The sequence below is a fragment of the Eumetopias jubatus genome, unplaced genomic scaffold (assembly GCF_037043125.1).
Source record: "Eumetopias jubatus isolate StellerSeaLion01/CBP00866 unplaced genomic scaffold, mEumJub1_p1.0 scaffold_14, whole genome shotgun sequence".
Classification (NCBI taxonomy): Eukaryota; Metazoa; Chordata; class Mammalia; order Carnivora; family Otariidae; genus Eumetopias; species Eumetopias jubatus.
Genome location: NW_028274820.1, coordinates 90,591,905 through 90,608,329, shown reverse-complemented (window position 1 = coordinate 90,608,329; position 16,425 = coordinate 90,591,905). Strand labels below are relative to the sequence as shown.

General features: G+C 46.4%; 1 protein-coding gene across 1 annotated transcript in view; it reads left to right on the top strand.

Annotated features, from left to right (window-relative positions):
- LOC114211635 (solute carrier family 23 member 1-like) overlaps positions 1-16,425 on the top strand; it is a 46,069-nt gene that overhangs the window by 28,066 nt on the left and 1,578 nt on the right. The window contains exons 4-11 of the mRNA XM_088018475.1: positions 1,129-1,288; positions 7,258-7,439; positions 8,345-8,465; positions 9,534-9,690; positions 10,517-10,770; positions 15,358-15,522; positions 15,930-16,038; positions 16,135-16,230. Coding sequence (XP_087874601.1) covers positions 1,129-1,288; positions 7,258-7,439; positions 8,345-8,465; positions 9,534-9,690; positions 10,517-10,770; positions 15,358-15,522; positions 15,930-16,038; positions 16,135-16,230 — 1,244 coding nt within the window. The remainder of the gene's footprint in view (positions 1-1,128; positions 1,289-7,257; positions 7,440-8,344; positions 8,466-9,533; positions 9,691-10,516; positions 10,771-15,357; positions 15,523-15,929; positions 16,039-16,134; positions 16,231-16,425) is intronic.

Below are 16,425 nucleotides of genomic sequence, written 5' to 3'. Positions count from 1 at the left end.
TTAAAAAAGTATTCACACAGACCGATACTAGCATGTATTCTATTCTACTTTGGAGCCTTATGGGTCTAGATTTATGGATGTAGATGAGTTGTCCTCAACCCTGGCTGCACACTAGAACCCCCTGGAGCTTTGAGTACACTCCATACCTGGGCGCACTCCTAGACAAGCCCACTAATTTGTCTGAGGGTGATGCCCAGGCATCATTGATTCTAGTGTTCAGCCAAGATACCAAGGCCACTTAGGCAGGAAAACTCTTCCATCAAATTTATATTTTCGTTACATAGGATGTACTCAGTCATTCTCGAGAATAATCCTTTAAGAGGTTTTTGTGTAATTCTGAGTTCAAAAATACCCTTCTTGTATTGTGAAGAAAAAAGTATCTGAAGTGGGTGTATCAGGATGCTGGGGTTGCCTCTGCACCACCATTCCCCTGATATTAATGTCACGGGCGGGCAGACTAGGCTAGCCTTGATAGCCTCTGATCTAATAAGAGAGGATTGCTGGAGGTTGACTTATCAGGCTGCGTTTATCTCAAAGGGAAGAAACTTCTAGAAGTTCTCCCAGAGGCCAGAGGGAGAAGCCAGGCAGGAGTAAGAAGGGCCTGGATGGAAGGAACTTGCCTTGATAGTTGACCTAAAAACCGTTTTGTCCATGTGATAAAAAAGAGGCTTGAAGGTCAAGGTCTGGGATTGCTGATCATTTCTGAAGACACAAAGGAGTCTGACAACCCAGATTTTAGGCTGTGCATCTCCTGGTGGGAGAACTCCCCATGGGAGCTATGCTTTTATCCTGGGTTCTGGGGAACATTCTTTGGGACCAGGGTACCCAATGGCATGCACTCTACATGCTTGCTGAGCTCTGTGCTGTCTCCAAATCATTTCCCAGCGCCTCCCGGGTTTGCCTCTCCAAGACTGGGGTTCAGTCTGCCTGTCTTCCCCTGTCCGAAGTTTGGCAGGGTTCCTGGGTCTGACTTGGAGCGTGGCAGGAGCTCCCTGTATACTGGGACCAGCTGGGTCATGGCCTCTAAATCAAGCTAGGGCTTGGGATTAAAGAACTGCCGCTGGGCTGAGTTTCAAACCCGTGCTTACGGATCTCATGGGTAACTACATCCTCGTTCCCCTCCTCCAGGCTGCCCATTCTCCAGGGAGGGACGTTTGCTTTTGTGGCACCCTCCCTGGCCATGCTCTCCCTGCCTGCTTGGAAGTGCCCTGAGTGGACATTCAATGCCAGTCTGGTGAACACCAGCTCTCCTGAGTTCACTGAGGAATGGCAGAAGAGGATCCGAGAGGTAACGGGGCAAGGAGGGTGTAGGGGACAATGTCACACTCCTACTATATGTTTGATAATTGTGCTCTAGTTCTGATTTTTCCCCTCTCCTTCCAAAGTCTGCACCTGTACCTTTGTAAATGAACTTTTAAATTTTAGGTTAACACATATAGAAAATAACACAATAAATTTCCTAAAGCTGAACTTGTTCCTGTTACCAGCACCTGGATCAAGAAACAGAACATTACCACCACCCCCAGAAGCCCCGTCATGCCTCCTTCCAGTCACCCCTCCCCCGGGGATCATCGCTGACCTGATTTCTAACACCATAGATGAGTTTCGCCTGGTTTTGAACTTTCTATACAGAACTCCACAGTACATACTAGTTTGCGCCTGCTTTCTTCATTCAACATGATATTTTAAAAAGATTTTATTTATTTATTTGACAGAGAGAGACACAGTGAGAGAGGGAACACAAACAGAGGGAGTGGGAGAGGGAGAAGCAGGCTTCCCGCTGAGCAGGGAGCCCAATGAGGGGCTCAATCCCAGGACACTGGGATCGTGACCTGAGCCGAAGGCAGATACTTAACGACTAAGCCACCCAGGTGCCCCTATTCAACATGATTTTTACAAGAATCTTCCCCATTGTTATATGTCGGGGTAGATTCTTCATTCTCTCTACTGAGTAGCATTCCATTATATAATTATACAGCAATTTACTTCTCTATTCTGGTGTTACCTGAACTGTGTTTAAGGGTAGTTTCCAGTTATTGGCTATTATAGATAGGATACCTATGGACATCTGTGTACTTGGTTTTAGGTGAACTTCTCTATGTATTTCCATCGAATAGACATGTGTGGGAGTGGAATTGTTGAATCATAGGGTATGTGTACCAGTCAGGGATCTCCGGAGAAACAGAACCAATGGGATGATATAGAGATACACACAAGAGGAGATGTACTGTAGGAATTGGCTCACGTGGTGAGGGAGGCCAAGTAGTCCTTGAGCCATTTGCTACAGATGTTGATTTTCATGCTGGTGGGCATTCTGGGTGGCCAGCCGTTTTTATAGTAGTTTGGGCCGGGTCTTCAGTTGCAGAAGAGGCAAAGCTCAAACCAGCAACACTGTCAATACCAGTTTTAAAAAAACATGAAATCCTTCCATACTCTGTGAAATGTCAGGCGTAGGCAGACTGCCAGCTCCACGTTGGACCGTACACCCTCCTGTTCTCCCACCAAAGGCAACTGTGCCCATTGCTGTTGACAATCTGGACCATCCTGGGCAACGCAAGTACCTTCAGATGGAGATGGGCATTATGTTGTTTGGAGCCCGCATGCGCATGCTTTGTGGCCCAAGGTATCAGTTCGTGGGCCCTGTGACTACATTCAAAGTCATACTTCCTTCCTCTTTTTAAGACTCCGGGACATCACCATGAGCCACCTGTATTTGAGATTTAACTATAAACTCCTGTCCCACACAAGGTAAAATTTCAATAGATACTTGTATGATCCACTTGCCAGGCCAAACTGCTAATTGTTGGCCGCACCCCAAGCCCACAGGGGCAATCCCGAGCATCTATGTGGGCGTAGTCAGCCGCATCACACATAACTCAGCCCATTGGCTGGATTTAGACTTGCTTTCCTTCTTCCACCAAGGGTCTTCTGTGGAAATGTTAAATACTCTAACAGCCTCCCCCTTTCTCAGTTAGGTGAGCAGCACCTTTAGCAAGGCTCCAACACGGTCTTTCTGAATTTAGGGACTCACAGGGTGAAACTCAACTCTAGAGTTAGGTTACATTGTGAGGTAGTGTCTGTCCCAGGGTAGGGGGGGATTGTCACTGGCTCATGAATCCTAGGAACCCCTCCCATGTAACTGCCTTTTCTTTACCCGACCATAACTATGTCCTTTAAATTTTTAAAAAGATTTTATTTATTCATTTTTGCGAGAGAGAGAGAGAGTACAAGCAGGGAGAGAGACAGTGGGAGAAGCAGACTCCCCACTGTGCTTGGAGCCCAATGCAGGACTCCATCCCAGGATCCCTGGGATCATGACCTGAGCCAAAGGCAGACGCCTAACCAACTGAGCCACCCACACGCCCATAACTATTTCCTTTAATCAGCGAATGTTGTTGATCTGTCCTTCCTTACTTAAATGTCTTTCTGGCCTCACTCGAGATATGGGTGGGATCTCTGATTACTTAGAGTTATTGGCGCCATTCACCAGTGGTCTAATTCCAAACAGTGCAGACTAGTTAGTAACGACCTGTCAAAGGGGGAGAGGGGAGGAGGAGCTGCTCCAGACCCCAGCCTCACCCGAAGCCCCGCAGCAGAACGGAAGCTCCTGGCTTCTGACGGGGTCCGTCCTCATTCGGCGTGGGTTCGACTACCAACACCTGTGATATGTCAGGGAACGCTGGGCTGCGAGGGCACAGATCTGTCTGAGCCATAACCCGTGAGTTTCAGCCCAAACCTTCTGCGGTTCTTCTTCCCTTTCAAAAGCAGCCTTTTTGCACACCCCTGTGCTCTGATAGACAGGCCAAAGGTGCACGTACCTCCGCAATCTCATCAAGCCCTTGTGCTTCCTTTTTATCTCGGGGTGGACCCAGAGTTAACCACGCTCTTGAATCTTTAAAGAACAATCCCATTGTAGCTCTGGACCAAGATATGCCTAAGAATTTCACTCGTCAAGCTGGTGGGCCCTGGATTTTTGCCGGGCAGCCTGGTCAATCTCAGAATGCCATGCGCTGTAGCGCCTTCTCCAAATTAGGCTGTGCTTCTTCAGGGAAGCCTGTTTTTATGATGCCATCAACAGAATGAATCACAGAACACGTGCGTGGCTTGTGGGTGTTTGTTTATCTGTTTGTTTCTGCTGTCCCCCTGGGGAGCCCATATTTGGCTTCGTTAAATCCAAATTAAACCTAAGCAAAGAACAAGAAGTGGGGATTCCTCACCCTGCTCTGCTAGATGCCAGGGCAGGGTTTCCCTTCGGTGCAGACCTGCTGAACCCTGGGGTTTCTCATGCAGGAGTCTCTTGCCTGCATCCTATCCAAGAAGAAAGATCTGACAAGTTCGTTTGTCTCTTCTCTTACCCAAGGACTTCTGCTCAAATCTTTCCTGCGTCCTAACGAAGCATCTGCCTCCAGCCCTACCATACATAGCCCAACTCACAAACCTGCAGCGCATTCAGAAGCAGTTACCTTGTGTTTTGAGGACACTGGGCAAGAGTTCTGGAAAATAATTTCCCTGGGGCTCGAACGGTATTAATAGTGAGGGAAGTGTTTAGGGATATGGGTCATGCTGTACTTGCATTAAACATGGGATCCCAAGTGGCAGAGACACCATATTTTCTTTAATACCTTTATTGTTTATTTTTGTGGTTATGATATACAGAGTCCTTTAAAGTCCTTTAAAGGAGTAGAAGAACTACAGCTCTGCGACCAAATCCAGCCTGAGGTCTGTTTTTTTAACTGCTCACAAACTAAGAATGGTTTTTACATTTTATTTTATTTTTAAAGATTTTTTAAATTTATTTTTTGACAGAGAGAAACAGCGAGAGAGAGGGAACACAAGCAGGGGGAGGGGGAGAGGGAGCATCAGGCTTCCCGTAGAGCAAGGAGCCCGATGTGGGGCTCGATGTGGGGCTCGATCCCAGGACCCTGGGGTCATGACCTGAGCCGAAGGCAGACGCTTAACAACTGAGCCACCCAGGCACCCCTGGTTTTTACAGTTTAAAAGGTTTTTTTTTTTTTTTTTTTTTAAAGAGTATGTGATAGAAAGCACACATGGCCCACAAAATCGAAAATATTTACTCTCTGGCTTTTTACAGAAAAAGTTTGCCAACTCCTGCTCTGAAACCCAGGGCCCAGGGTAGAGATTCCTTTTGCCCTAAGACAATAGTCGCCACTATTTTTTTCCCACATTACCTCCAAGGGTCCGACCCAGTGAGCCAAACCCAGAGCCTATCTGTGGTAGTTGAGCTCCATCTGCTGGTCCAGTGTTTTTCACCAGTGCTGTAAGTAGGAGAAAGTTCTTGCAAATTTCAACCTCATTTCATGAATTGGATTGATTGGTTGAATTCACCAAGCCAGCCTATTGGAATTTAAGGTAGATTCTCCATGTTTTACTGAGTTATATTTATCCACACACATCTCAAGGATTGAAACCACTGGTGGTCAGCACACCAACTCTATATCACTCTAGGAGCCACCAGTGAAGGTTATGCAAATATAGGACGAATAGGAAGGTCGTTACTTACTGGGCTTTAAGTAATGGGGAAGTGAAAGTGAACAGTGGTTCTATTTTAAGGACATGGTGGTAGCAGAAAAAGTAGAAAACTGGGAAGAGAAGGCAAGTTCAGTTTTCAACACCTTAGACCAGTTCAAACCTCACCTTTCAGTACCATGGTAGTTTTTATGTACCTACTTATGTGTCCTTAGATATAAGTGAAATGAGTGACAGCAGTGACATAAGGGACGAGAAGGAGGGATTTAAGATTATTTTGTTATTATAACGTGCTCACCCTACCCATGAACTGGCATAGTGTTATTTGAAAGTGGACTTGGATTAGTTGTAAAAGTACGTTGCAAACTCTAGGGCAACCACTCAAAAAAAGTTGAAAGAAAGAGAGAAAGAAAGAAAGAAAGAAAGATAACTGATATGCTAAGAAAGGAGAAAAAAATGAAATGCTCAATTAAAACCACAAAAAGAGTAGAAGACAAAAATAGGAACAAAGAGCAAGGCCAACAAATAGAAAACAGTGATGAGTATGGTAGGTATCAACCCAATTATATCAATAATCACTGTGAATGTCAATGGATTAAATGTACCAAGTAAATGACAGAGACTGTCAGAGTGGTTACAAAATACGTACGACCTAACTATATGTTGTCTATAAGAAACTTACTTTAAATATGAAGACACATAGGGACACCTGGGTGGCTCAGTCAGTTAAGCATCTGCCTTCGGCTCAGGTCATGATCCCAGGGTCCGGGGATCGAGTCCAGCATCGGGCTCCCAGCTCAGTGGGAAGCCTGCTTCTCCCTCTCCCTGCCTCTCTCCCTGCTTGTGCCCCACCTCAAATAAATAAATATCTTTAAAATAATAAGTATGAAGACACATGGAGATTGAAAGTAAATGGATGGAGAAAAATATACCATGCTAACACTAATCAAAAGAAAGTAGGAGTTGCTCTATGACTTTCAGAAAGAGCAGACTTTAAAACAAGGAAACGTTATCAGGGATAAAATGGAATGCATAACATCTAAACTAGAAGAGTAAGAAAGGAGGCTTTAAGTAAATTCAATAAGTCCAGTCGATCAGGGGTTAGCAAACTACAGTCCATGAACCAAATCTGGCCTGCTGCTTGTTTTTATATAGCTCACAGGTTAAGAATGGTTTTACACTTTAAATGGTTGAAAAAGAAGACTACTGTTTCATGATGTGTCAGAATTATATGAAATTCTAATTTCAGTGTCTACACATGAAATTTTATTGGAACACAGCGAGGCTCATTTGTTCACATCTTGTCTGAAAAAGTTTCAACAGAGCCCATATGGCGCATCAAGCCTAAAATATTCACTATGTGGCGGAAAAAAAATTTGCCATCTCTTGCAATAGAAAGTGGGAACACAGAAAAATAAAGCCGCAAGAGGTTCAACAACGCTATGGAGTGATGTCAGTTAACATCATCATCACTATGACCAGTAAATACTTTTGAAGGCTATTTCCTGAAAATCTTCAAATGAAGTGAAAATGTCCAACAAGTAGTTGGAAATCCAGAGCCGGAGAGAGGAGGAAGAACAGGGCTCTCCTTGCCTCTGTTGCTCTGGGGTTCAGCTTTGATCCTACACTGCCTCTTGCGTGCCACCTGGGTGGGGGGGACGGGGTTAGAAGTGGGCTGCGCAGCTGGGTTTGCCGTGATGGCTGCAACTGGGCTGAGGCCCACAGTCTCCGCCAGCTTCAAGGCATCTGAGCTGTACTTTTTGTCTTCAGTTGCAGGGCGCTATCATGGTCGCTTCCTGTGTCCAGATGCTAGTGGGATTCTCAGGCCTCATTGGGTTTCTCATGCGCTTCATTGGCCCCTTGACCATCGCTCCAACCATCTCCTTGGTGGCCTTGCCTCTCTTCGATTCTGCAGGCAATAACGCTGGAATCCACTGGGGGATTGCCACCATGTAAGTGCTCTCTGGGAATGGAGCGTCAGCTCAGTTCTTTCTGGTGGAAGATTAGCCAGTAGGAATAATGTGTTCTGGATATTGGCAAACTCTTGTGGTTTACGGATACTTTCATAAACATTATGATACCTTAAAAAGTGGTGAAATTGCCGCCATTAATTATTACTACTATTTATTACATTATTAGTCCTCAGAAACCATAAGTTGATGACAGGCGGTATATAAGAATACTTAATGTTCATAAAACATTGATACTGCGGGTCCTCTGCCTGCTAGCTTTTCACTGAGCCAATGTTTGTAAACCTTGGGTACCTGGGAAGGGTGCAAAGACATCGCTCCAGCTCTCAGTAATCGTATAGTGTAGGAGAGAGATGAGCCTCGGGTCCAAGGAGCTATGACACCAGGAGACAGTGATGAGCATCATAGAATGCCCTGCATGGTCCAGGGCAGGGGGTGATGACAGCCAACGGGGAGGATCAGGAAGGCTTTAGGGGAAAAAGAGGCCTTAGGCATTTCCACAGCGCTTTGAAGGGACTCGGGGTTGGCACTGGACATGCTCATCCACGCCGCGGTGACGGTCTCACCACGAGGACTAGGAATTGCAGAATGACCCAGGAGAGAAGACAGTCTCTGACTCCGGCCTCACTGGCTCCACCTGCTGGGATCTGTCCAGCTGCTGACCCGCCAGGAGTAACAGCCCCCCTTCCCCGGTATTCCTCTCTAGCCACCAGCAGCTTTGGAAGGGACCAGCCCACCGTCTCAGGGATGGGGCCTGCCTCCTTGGGGACCCTCCCAGTGCGGCCCGGCCACCCCGTCCCGGAGATGCATGGTGGCTCAGCTTCCTGGACCCTTGCTCAGGACGAGCCCCAGCTTGCCAGGCTGGGCATGGCTTGTTTCTGTTTCAGGACCATCTTCCTCATCGTACTGTTTTCTCAGTACCTGAAAAATGTCGCCGTGCCCGTGCCGGTTTATGGAGGAAAGAAGAAGTGTCACATGTCTAAGTTCTACCTGTTTCAGGTCTTCCCGGTAAGAAGCACCCCCCGCTCTCTTCCCTTCTTAGTGGATTCGCCCCCGGAGAGTGAAGGGCAGCCTCTCGCACTCCCAGTAGGTTCCCAAAACAAATGCTTCCCCGTGTGCAGGGTCTCTCCTCCCTGACCCCCACTCCTCCGCTGTAGAAGGAGGCCGAGGGGAGCCCCGCCGGCCGTGCGACTGCTCCCTGGCTGTTGGTGTAATGCCGTCCCCGTCACTCCGCAAAGCTTCTCACCCCAGAGCAGAGAACCTTGCCCTAGGTCGCAGCTCTGGGCACCTGTGTGGGACATCCTTGTCACACGTTCCTGGGGCCATCCCCATAGCAAGGTTCATGGCTAATTATACAAAACTGAGGACCCAGTTGCTCAGATCAAGTTCTCGGTGGCTCGTGGGTAATCCAGATCCCTCGTGATAACGCTGGTCCCTCACTTTTCAGATACTCCTCTGCTGGATTTGCATCTCGGTGTTAGGTTTGTGTGGCTGCCAACCACACAATACGTTTTCAGGTTTAATTTAATTGTGAGCTACATTTCACCTTGTAAAAAGAAACTTCCACATCTCACTGATCTCTCACTGCCCTGCAGGCTGGTGGTTCTACCATTCTGCATGCACAAGAATCACTTGGGGACATTGCTAAAAATACATCTTTCTGGGGTTCTGCCACCAGGGATTAAATATCAGTAAAGCTTCAGGCTCTATAGAGGACTGATTATCATTCTATTGTACAGATGAGGAAACTGAGGCGCGGAGAGTTTGATCCAAGGTCATGTGACCAGCCAACAGTGGAAAGGGAGACAGACAGTAATCCTTTGGACCCGGGCTGTGCCTATTCTGCTAGACCTTTCTGCCTCTATTTGACACAAGGTTTTTCCATAGTTTATATCCTACATTTCTTTAATGTGCTAATGATGACACAGATTGCTATTGTTATTGCAAGGGACAGTAACCCAGCATCTCCTCATTTCAGAGAGCTTCCCTGACCTCCCTCCCTGGCCCAGCACCTCTAGAAGGTGTTGGCAGGGGCTGGGGCCCTGGGCTCGGTAGTGAAGGGAGCTCCCTCCACAGGTGCTGCTGGCGCTTTGCATCTCGTGGCTTCTCTGCTTCGTGCTCACAGTCACCAACGCCCTTCCTACAGCCCCCACCGCCTATGGGCACCTGGCCCGCACTGACACCAAAGGCAATGTGCTGAGCCAGGCTCCTTGGTTTCGCTTCCCTTACCCAGGTAATGAGAAGATAGGACTCCTTTCTGCCAGGGACATGTGTTTTCCAGGACTGTCCGTGGGGTCAAGGGCACTGAATGGAGAGTTGAATAGAGCCAGGGGATAGATCTCCTCCAAAAGATCTGACAAGGAAGAGCAGGCCCTAGGGGGTCCATTTGAGACCCCTAAGAGAAGGAGGAGACCCTTGGGCTGTCCTAAGAATCCTCTGGGGGTGTTAGACCAAAGGCTCCCATTCCTGGACCTTCTTCTCATCCCCTCCTCCATGATACTCAGAACCCATGGCCTGAGAGCAGGCAGATCAGAGAGGTCTCGACCTTCTAGAGAGACCTTCGGGAGTCTTCTTGGATTAGTTGGATTCTACCCAAGGGAGCCTTGGACTGACTTAGAACATTTCTAAGTCAGATACTTAAAAAATATGAGGTCAAGGCCACCCCTTAGCCCACTTCTGGTTGCCTTTTCCAGCACTTTTGGCTCAGGGGTATTAATAACCAGGTCCAGGGAGGGCTGGCCTGGCCCCGTGGACTGTGGAGCACATTCCTCCCTGAATACGAATCTCTGCTTCCAAATGCTTCAAGATCTGCCCAGGAAGGGGCCCTGCTGGGGGCTGTTTTTGTGCACAGTGACCTCAAGGTCTGGGTGTCTGACTTGCCCTCAGGGAGGAATGATCAGGCAGGAGTCCAAGCCAAAGCCTCTGGACAGTTGTGAGGTTGGGAGATACACTGCCTGGTCTTTCAAGCCTTCCAAAGACCCCCTCCACCAGAGAAGTTATTATGGGCTCAGCCACCTGTTGTCTTCTGGATTAACGTTCCCTCTGCCTCGTTCTTGCAGGACAGTGGGGCCTCCCCACCATCAGCCTGGCTGGGGTCTTTGGGATCATTGCGGGGGTAATCTCCTCGATGGTGGAGTCAGTAGGCGATTATTATGCCTGTGCCCGGCTTGTGGGGGCCCCACCCCCTCCGAGGCACGCTGTCAACCGTGGCATCGGCATTGAGGGTCTTGGCTGTCTTCTGGCGGGGGCCTGGGGTACAGGGAATGGCACCACCTCCTACAGCGAGAACGTTGGGGCGCTGGGCATCACCAGGGTAAGTCCACTGCCTGTGACCTCAGGCTGGGTGCGTGCATCTGTCATCCACCTGTTGCTGCAACAAATTATCACAAACCCAGTGCTTTCAAACAACTCGGATTTGTCATTTTCTTGATCCGGAGTTCAAAAGTCCAACATGGGTCTCAGGGAGCTAAAATAAAAATATTGGCGGGGCTGTGTTTTCATTAGCTTTGGTGCAGGCCTTTGTTTCTTGTTCCTTATGAGGATTATAAACAACCAAAAAATGTATTTTGATGTGGTAAATCCTTACCGCATGTCTTGTCAGGAAGACATTTAAATAAATAAGCTCTTAGACTGGAAAGAACAATAAGCAAAGGCAGGATCTGCTACTTTATCGCTGCTGCATTAGTGAATTCAGTAGTTGCCACTTTTTAAAGATACTTAAAAAATACTTTCAATTGTGGTTAAAGACGCATCACATAAAGACTGAAATCTGCGCCAAACAACTCTTTATTCTCCTTCATCCCCAGCACCTGTCAGCTAGCATTCTAGTTGCTGTTTCTATGAATTTGACGACTCTAGGGACTTCATATAAGTGGAATCCTACAGTATTTGTCTTTCTGTGGCTGGCTTATCGCACTTAGCAGAATGTCCAGGACTGTCCACAGACAGTCCAGGAATATTCCACTCCAAAGATATATACCGCATTTTGTTTATGCCTCGTGTCTGGATTTCATTCTAGCTCCTCTCTGTGGCCCTTACAGCCCTTTATGGGGGAGCCCTTGCCTTGCTCTTCATCCATCTTCCATGTGTCTCTGTCCCCCTGCACTCCAGACACATGGATTTTCCTTCCCACCTCCTCCCCCGTAGCTTTACTGAGATGTACTTGATTATAATATAACATTGTGTAAGTTTAAGCTCTACAGTGTGTTTATTGGATACCCTTCCATTTTGCCATGTGATGACCACCATTACCTAACACTCCCATCACGTTACATAATTACCATTTCTTTTTTTTGTGGTGAGAACATTTGAAATCTACTCTCTTAGCAACTTTCAAGTGTGTAATTCGGCTTTGTTAACTATAATCACAATATTGTACATTAGGTCCCCAGAACTTACTCATCTTCTAACTGGAAGTTTGTACTCTTTGATGAACATCTCCCCATTTTTTCCACCCTGAAGATCCTAGTAACCACCACTCTACCCTATTTCTGTGAATTTAGCTTTTTTATTTTTTTACTTATTTTATTTATTTATTTTTTTTGAGAGAGAGAGAGAGAGAGAGAGAACGTGTGAGCAGGGGTGGGGAGAGGCAGAGGGAGAGGGAGAGAAAGAGAGAATCTTCAGCAGTCTCTGTGTCCAGCATGGAGCCTGAGGCGGGACTCGATCTCACAACCCTGAGACTATGAACTGAGCTGAAATCAGAGTTGGACACAACAAACTGAGCCACCCAGGCTCCCTGATTTTAGCTTTTTTAGACTCCACATATGAATGGTACTGTACGGTATTTGTCTTCTCTGACATATTTCACTTAGCATAATGTCTTCAAAGCCTATCCATGTTGTTGCAAATGGAAATGTTTCATTTTTTATGGCTGAATACTATTCCTCTGTGTGTGTGTGTGTGTGTGTGTGTGTGTGTGTGTGTGTGTGTGTGTACGTACACACCACATTTCTTTCTCCACTCATCCATCATTTAGGTTGTTTCCATGTCTTGGCTGTTGTCAATCATGCTGCAATAAACATGGGTTTCAGATATTTTTTCAAGTTAAAGTTTTGGTTTCTTTGCATAAATGTAAGAGGAATTGATGGATCATATGGTAATTCTATTTTTAATTTTTTGAGGAAAAGCCATGCTGTTTTCCATAGTGGCTTTGCCAATTTATGTCCCCATCAACAACACACGAAGGTTCCCTTTTCTGCACATCTCTACCAACACTTGTTATTTTTTATCTTTTTTATAACTGAATCTAACAGATGTGAGGTGATATTTCATTATGGTTTTTTTTTTAAAGATTTTATCTATTTATTTGACAGAGAGAGACACAGTTAGAGAGGGAACACAAGCAGGGGGAGTGGGAGAGGGAGAAGCAGGCTTCCCGCGGAGCAGGGAGCCCGATGCGGGGCTCGATCCCAGGACTCTGAGCCCAAGGCAGACGCTTAACGACTGAGCCACCCAGGCACCCCTCATCGTGGTTTTGATTTGCCTTTCCCTGATGATGAGTGATGTTGAGCATCTTTTCATGTGTCTGTTGGCCATCTGGATGTCTTCTTTGGAGAAATGTCTATTTAGTTTCTCTTCCTATTTTTAAGTCATTGTTGTTCTTATCATTGAGTTGTATAAATTCTTTATACATTTTCGATATTAATCCCTGATCAGAGAGATGGTTTACAAATATTTTATCCCATCCTGTAAGATGCTTTTTTATTTTGTCAATTGTTTCCTTTGCTGAGCAGAAGATTTTAGTTTGATGTAGTCCCATTTGTTTACTTTCGCTTTTGTTGTTTGTACTTTTGGTGTCATACCCCCCAAAATTGTGAAGACCAATTTCAAGGGGATTTCCCCCTCTGTTTTCTTCTAGGACTTTCATAGTTTCAGATCTTACATTTAAGTCTTTAACTCATGTTGAGTTAAGTTTTTTGAGTGGTGCAAGGTAGAGGTCGAATTTCATCTTTCTGTATGTGGTTCTCTGGGTTTCCCAACCCCATTTATTGACGTGACTATCCTTTCCCCCATTGAATATGCTTGGCTTCCTTGTCAAATATTAGTTGACCATATATGCATGGGTTTATTTTGGGGCTCTGAATTCTGTTCTATTGGTCTATGTGTCTATTTTTATGCTGGGATCATACCATTTTAATTACTATAGCTTTAGAGTATTGTTTGAAATCAGGAAGTGTGATGCCTCCAGTTCTATTTTTCTTTCTGAGGATTGCTTTAGCTATTCAGGGTCTTTTGTGTTACAGACAAATTTTAGGATTTTTTTTTCTATTTCTGTGAAAAATGCCATTGGATTTTTGTTAGGGATTGCTTTGAATCTATAGATGGCTTTGGGTAGTATGGACATTTTAACGACATTAAGTCTTATCCATGAACACAGGATATCTTTCCATTTATTTGTGTCTTCTTCAGTTTCTTTCATCAGTGTCTTATAGTTTGTAGTGTACAGATCTTTACCCCCTTGGTTAAATTCATTCTTAAGTATTTTATCATTTTTGATTCTATTATGACTGGATTGTTTTCTTTATTTTTCAGATATTTTGTTGTTAGCTTATAGAAATGCAACTGGTATGTTGATTTTTCTATTCTGTGACTTTACTGGTTCATTGATTGGGGCTGATAGTTTCTTGGTTGAGTCTTTAGGATTTTCTCTATATAAGATCATATCATCTCAGCTGTCATTTATGGCTTTCACTGTGTTGAGGTATGTTCCTTCTATACCCAATTTGTTGAGAGTTTTTATCATGAATAGATGTTGTATTTTGTCTAATGCTTTTTCTGCATCTACTGAGATGATTTTACAGTTTTTATCTTTCATTTTGTTTATGTGGTGTATCACATTTATTGTTTGTGCATGTTGAAACATCCTTGCATTCCAGGGATAAATCCCACTTGGTCACAGTATATGATCCTTTTAATGTGCTGTTGAATTTGGTTTCCTAATATTTTTTTTATTTTTTTAAAGATTTTTATTTATTTATTTAACAGAGAGAGAGAGAGAGAGAGAGCACAAGTAGGCAGAGTGGCAGACAGAGGGAGAGGGAGAAGCAGGCTCTCCGCCGAGCAGGGAGCCCGATGCAGGGCTCGATCCCAGGACCCTGGGATCATGACCTGAGCTGAAGGCAGCCGCTCAACCGACTGAGTCACCCAGGCGCCCCAGTTTCCTAATATTTTTTAAAAGATTTTATTTATTTGAGAGCAAGCTAGAGAGAGAGAGAGAGAGAGCACATGCACAGAGAGGGAGAAGCAGACTCCCCACTGAGCAAGGAGGCCAACACAGGGCTCAATCCCAGGACCCTGAGATCATGACTCGAGCCAAAGGCAGATACTTAACCAACTGAGCCACCCAGGCGCCCCTGGTTTCCTAATATTTTATTGAGACTTTTAATCTCTATATTCATCAGGGATATTGGTCTGTAGTTTCTTAGAGTGTCATTGTCTGGCTTTGGTATCAAGGTAACGCTGGCCTTGTAAAATGAATTTGTGAAGTAAGTGTTATTCATTCCGTCTGGTAAATTTGGAAGCTGTTTGGAGGGATTAAGTAATGGGCCCAAAGTCACACAGCCAGTTAGAGGCAGAGCTCAGGTTGACCATCCCATGCCCATCTTTAAGCACTGGGCACTGCCTTCCAAGAGAGACCTTTTGCCTCACTGGAAAGCCTTCTCAGGGAAGGAGCATTTGAGTGAGGACTTTAAGGCAGGGATAGAACGGTGAGTGACGAGTTGAGGCCAGAGGCCAGGACACAAGGTCACACCCTCATCCTTTCCAACCCCATGTGAGAGTGAGGGGGGCCATTTTGGGGTCATGTTGTATGGCTCTTACAAGTCCCCTGGAGTGTCGTTTGTAGAGCAAGGCAGAGACCTGCTGAGCATCTCATCCCTCAATTCCCTGAGCCCTGCAGGTAGGGAGCAGGATGGTGATGGTCGCTGCTGGCTGCTTGCTGCTCCTGATGGGCGTATTTGGGAAGATTGGGGCTGCCTTTGCCACCATCCCAACCCCTGTGATCGGAGGCATGTTCCTCGTGATGTTTGGGGTCATCACCGCCGTGGGGATCTCCAATCTGCAGGTGAGGCAAGGTGCTCCTAGAAGAGCAGCCAGGGCATCTCTTGAAAGGAGCCCAAGGGGATTGAGATGGAGGGAATAGGGCTGGGGCCAAGTGGAGGAGAAGGAATCGTTGGTCCCAGAAACCACAATGGCTTCCAAATGGAAGACAGAAGTAGCCAGAAGCATCCAAACTTCTGAAAAACAGAAACTGCATCAGTTTGAACTGGGTCGTTCAGGCCACTTAACTCCCAGGGCCAAGTGGGAATCGGGGCCTGGCTTGCCCACTGAGTGTGTTGCTCGGAGTCCAGCCTCAGTAGCCCCTACCTCTGGTGGCAGTGGGAGGGCAGGGGGCACTTGGAGGGGAGTTAGATTGCTCTGCAGAACAGGTGCTGATGGCTCTGGGCTTCCATGGTGGCCTCTCTCCTGCAGTATGTGGACATGAACTCATCCAGGAACCTCTTTATCTTTGGCTTCTCCATCTACTGTGGGCTCGCCATTCCCAGCTGGGTGAATAACAACTCTGAGAAGCTCCAGACAGGTGATTCTCTGTCTTCTAAACTGTGACCGCTCCAGGGGCAGGGCCAGTGGGGACCTTGGTCCCTGGGAATCCCTGTTGCTTTTGTCTTCACTCTAGGGATTCTCCAGCTGGACCAGGTCATCCAGGTGCTGCTGACCACGGGCATGTTTGTTGGTGGATTTCTGGGCTTTCTCCTGGACAACACCATCCCTGGTAGGGCTCGCCTTCACTCTGTAGGCTGGTGGTGTGGGTAGATAGGCAGCATTTGGGCCACCCACATGGCTTCTCTGACCCTTATTACCATGTCAGGCTGACCACAGCATATCCTGAGCAGGCCCTGCCTCTGGGTGGGACATACAGGCCCATATTAGCTTTCTAGGGCTGCCATAACAAAACACCCTGAACCAG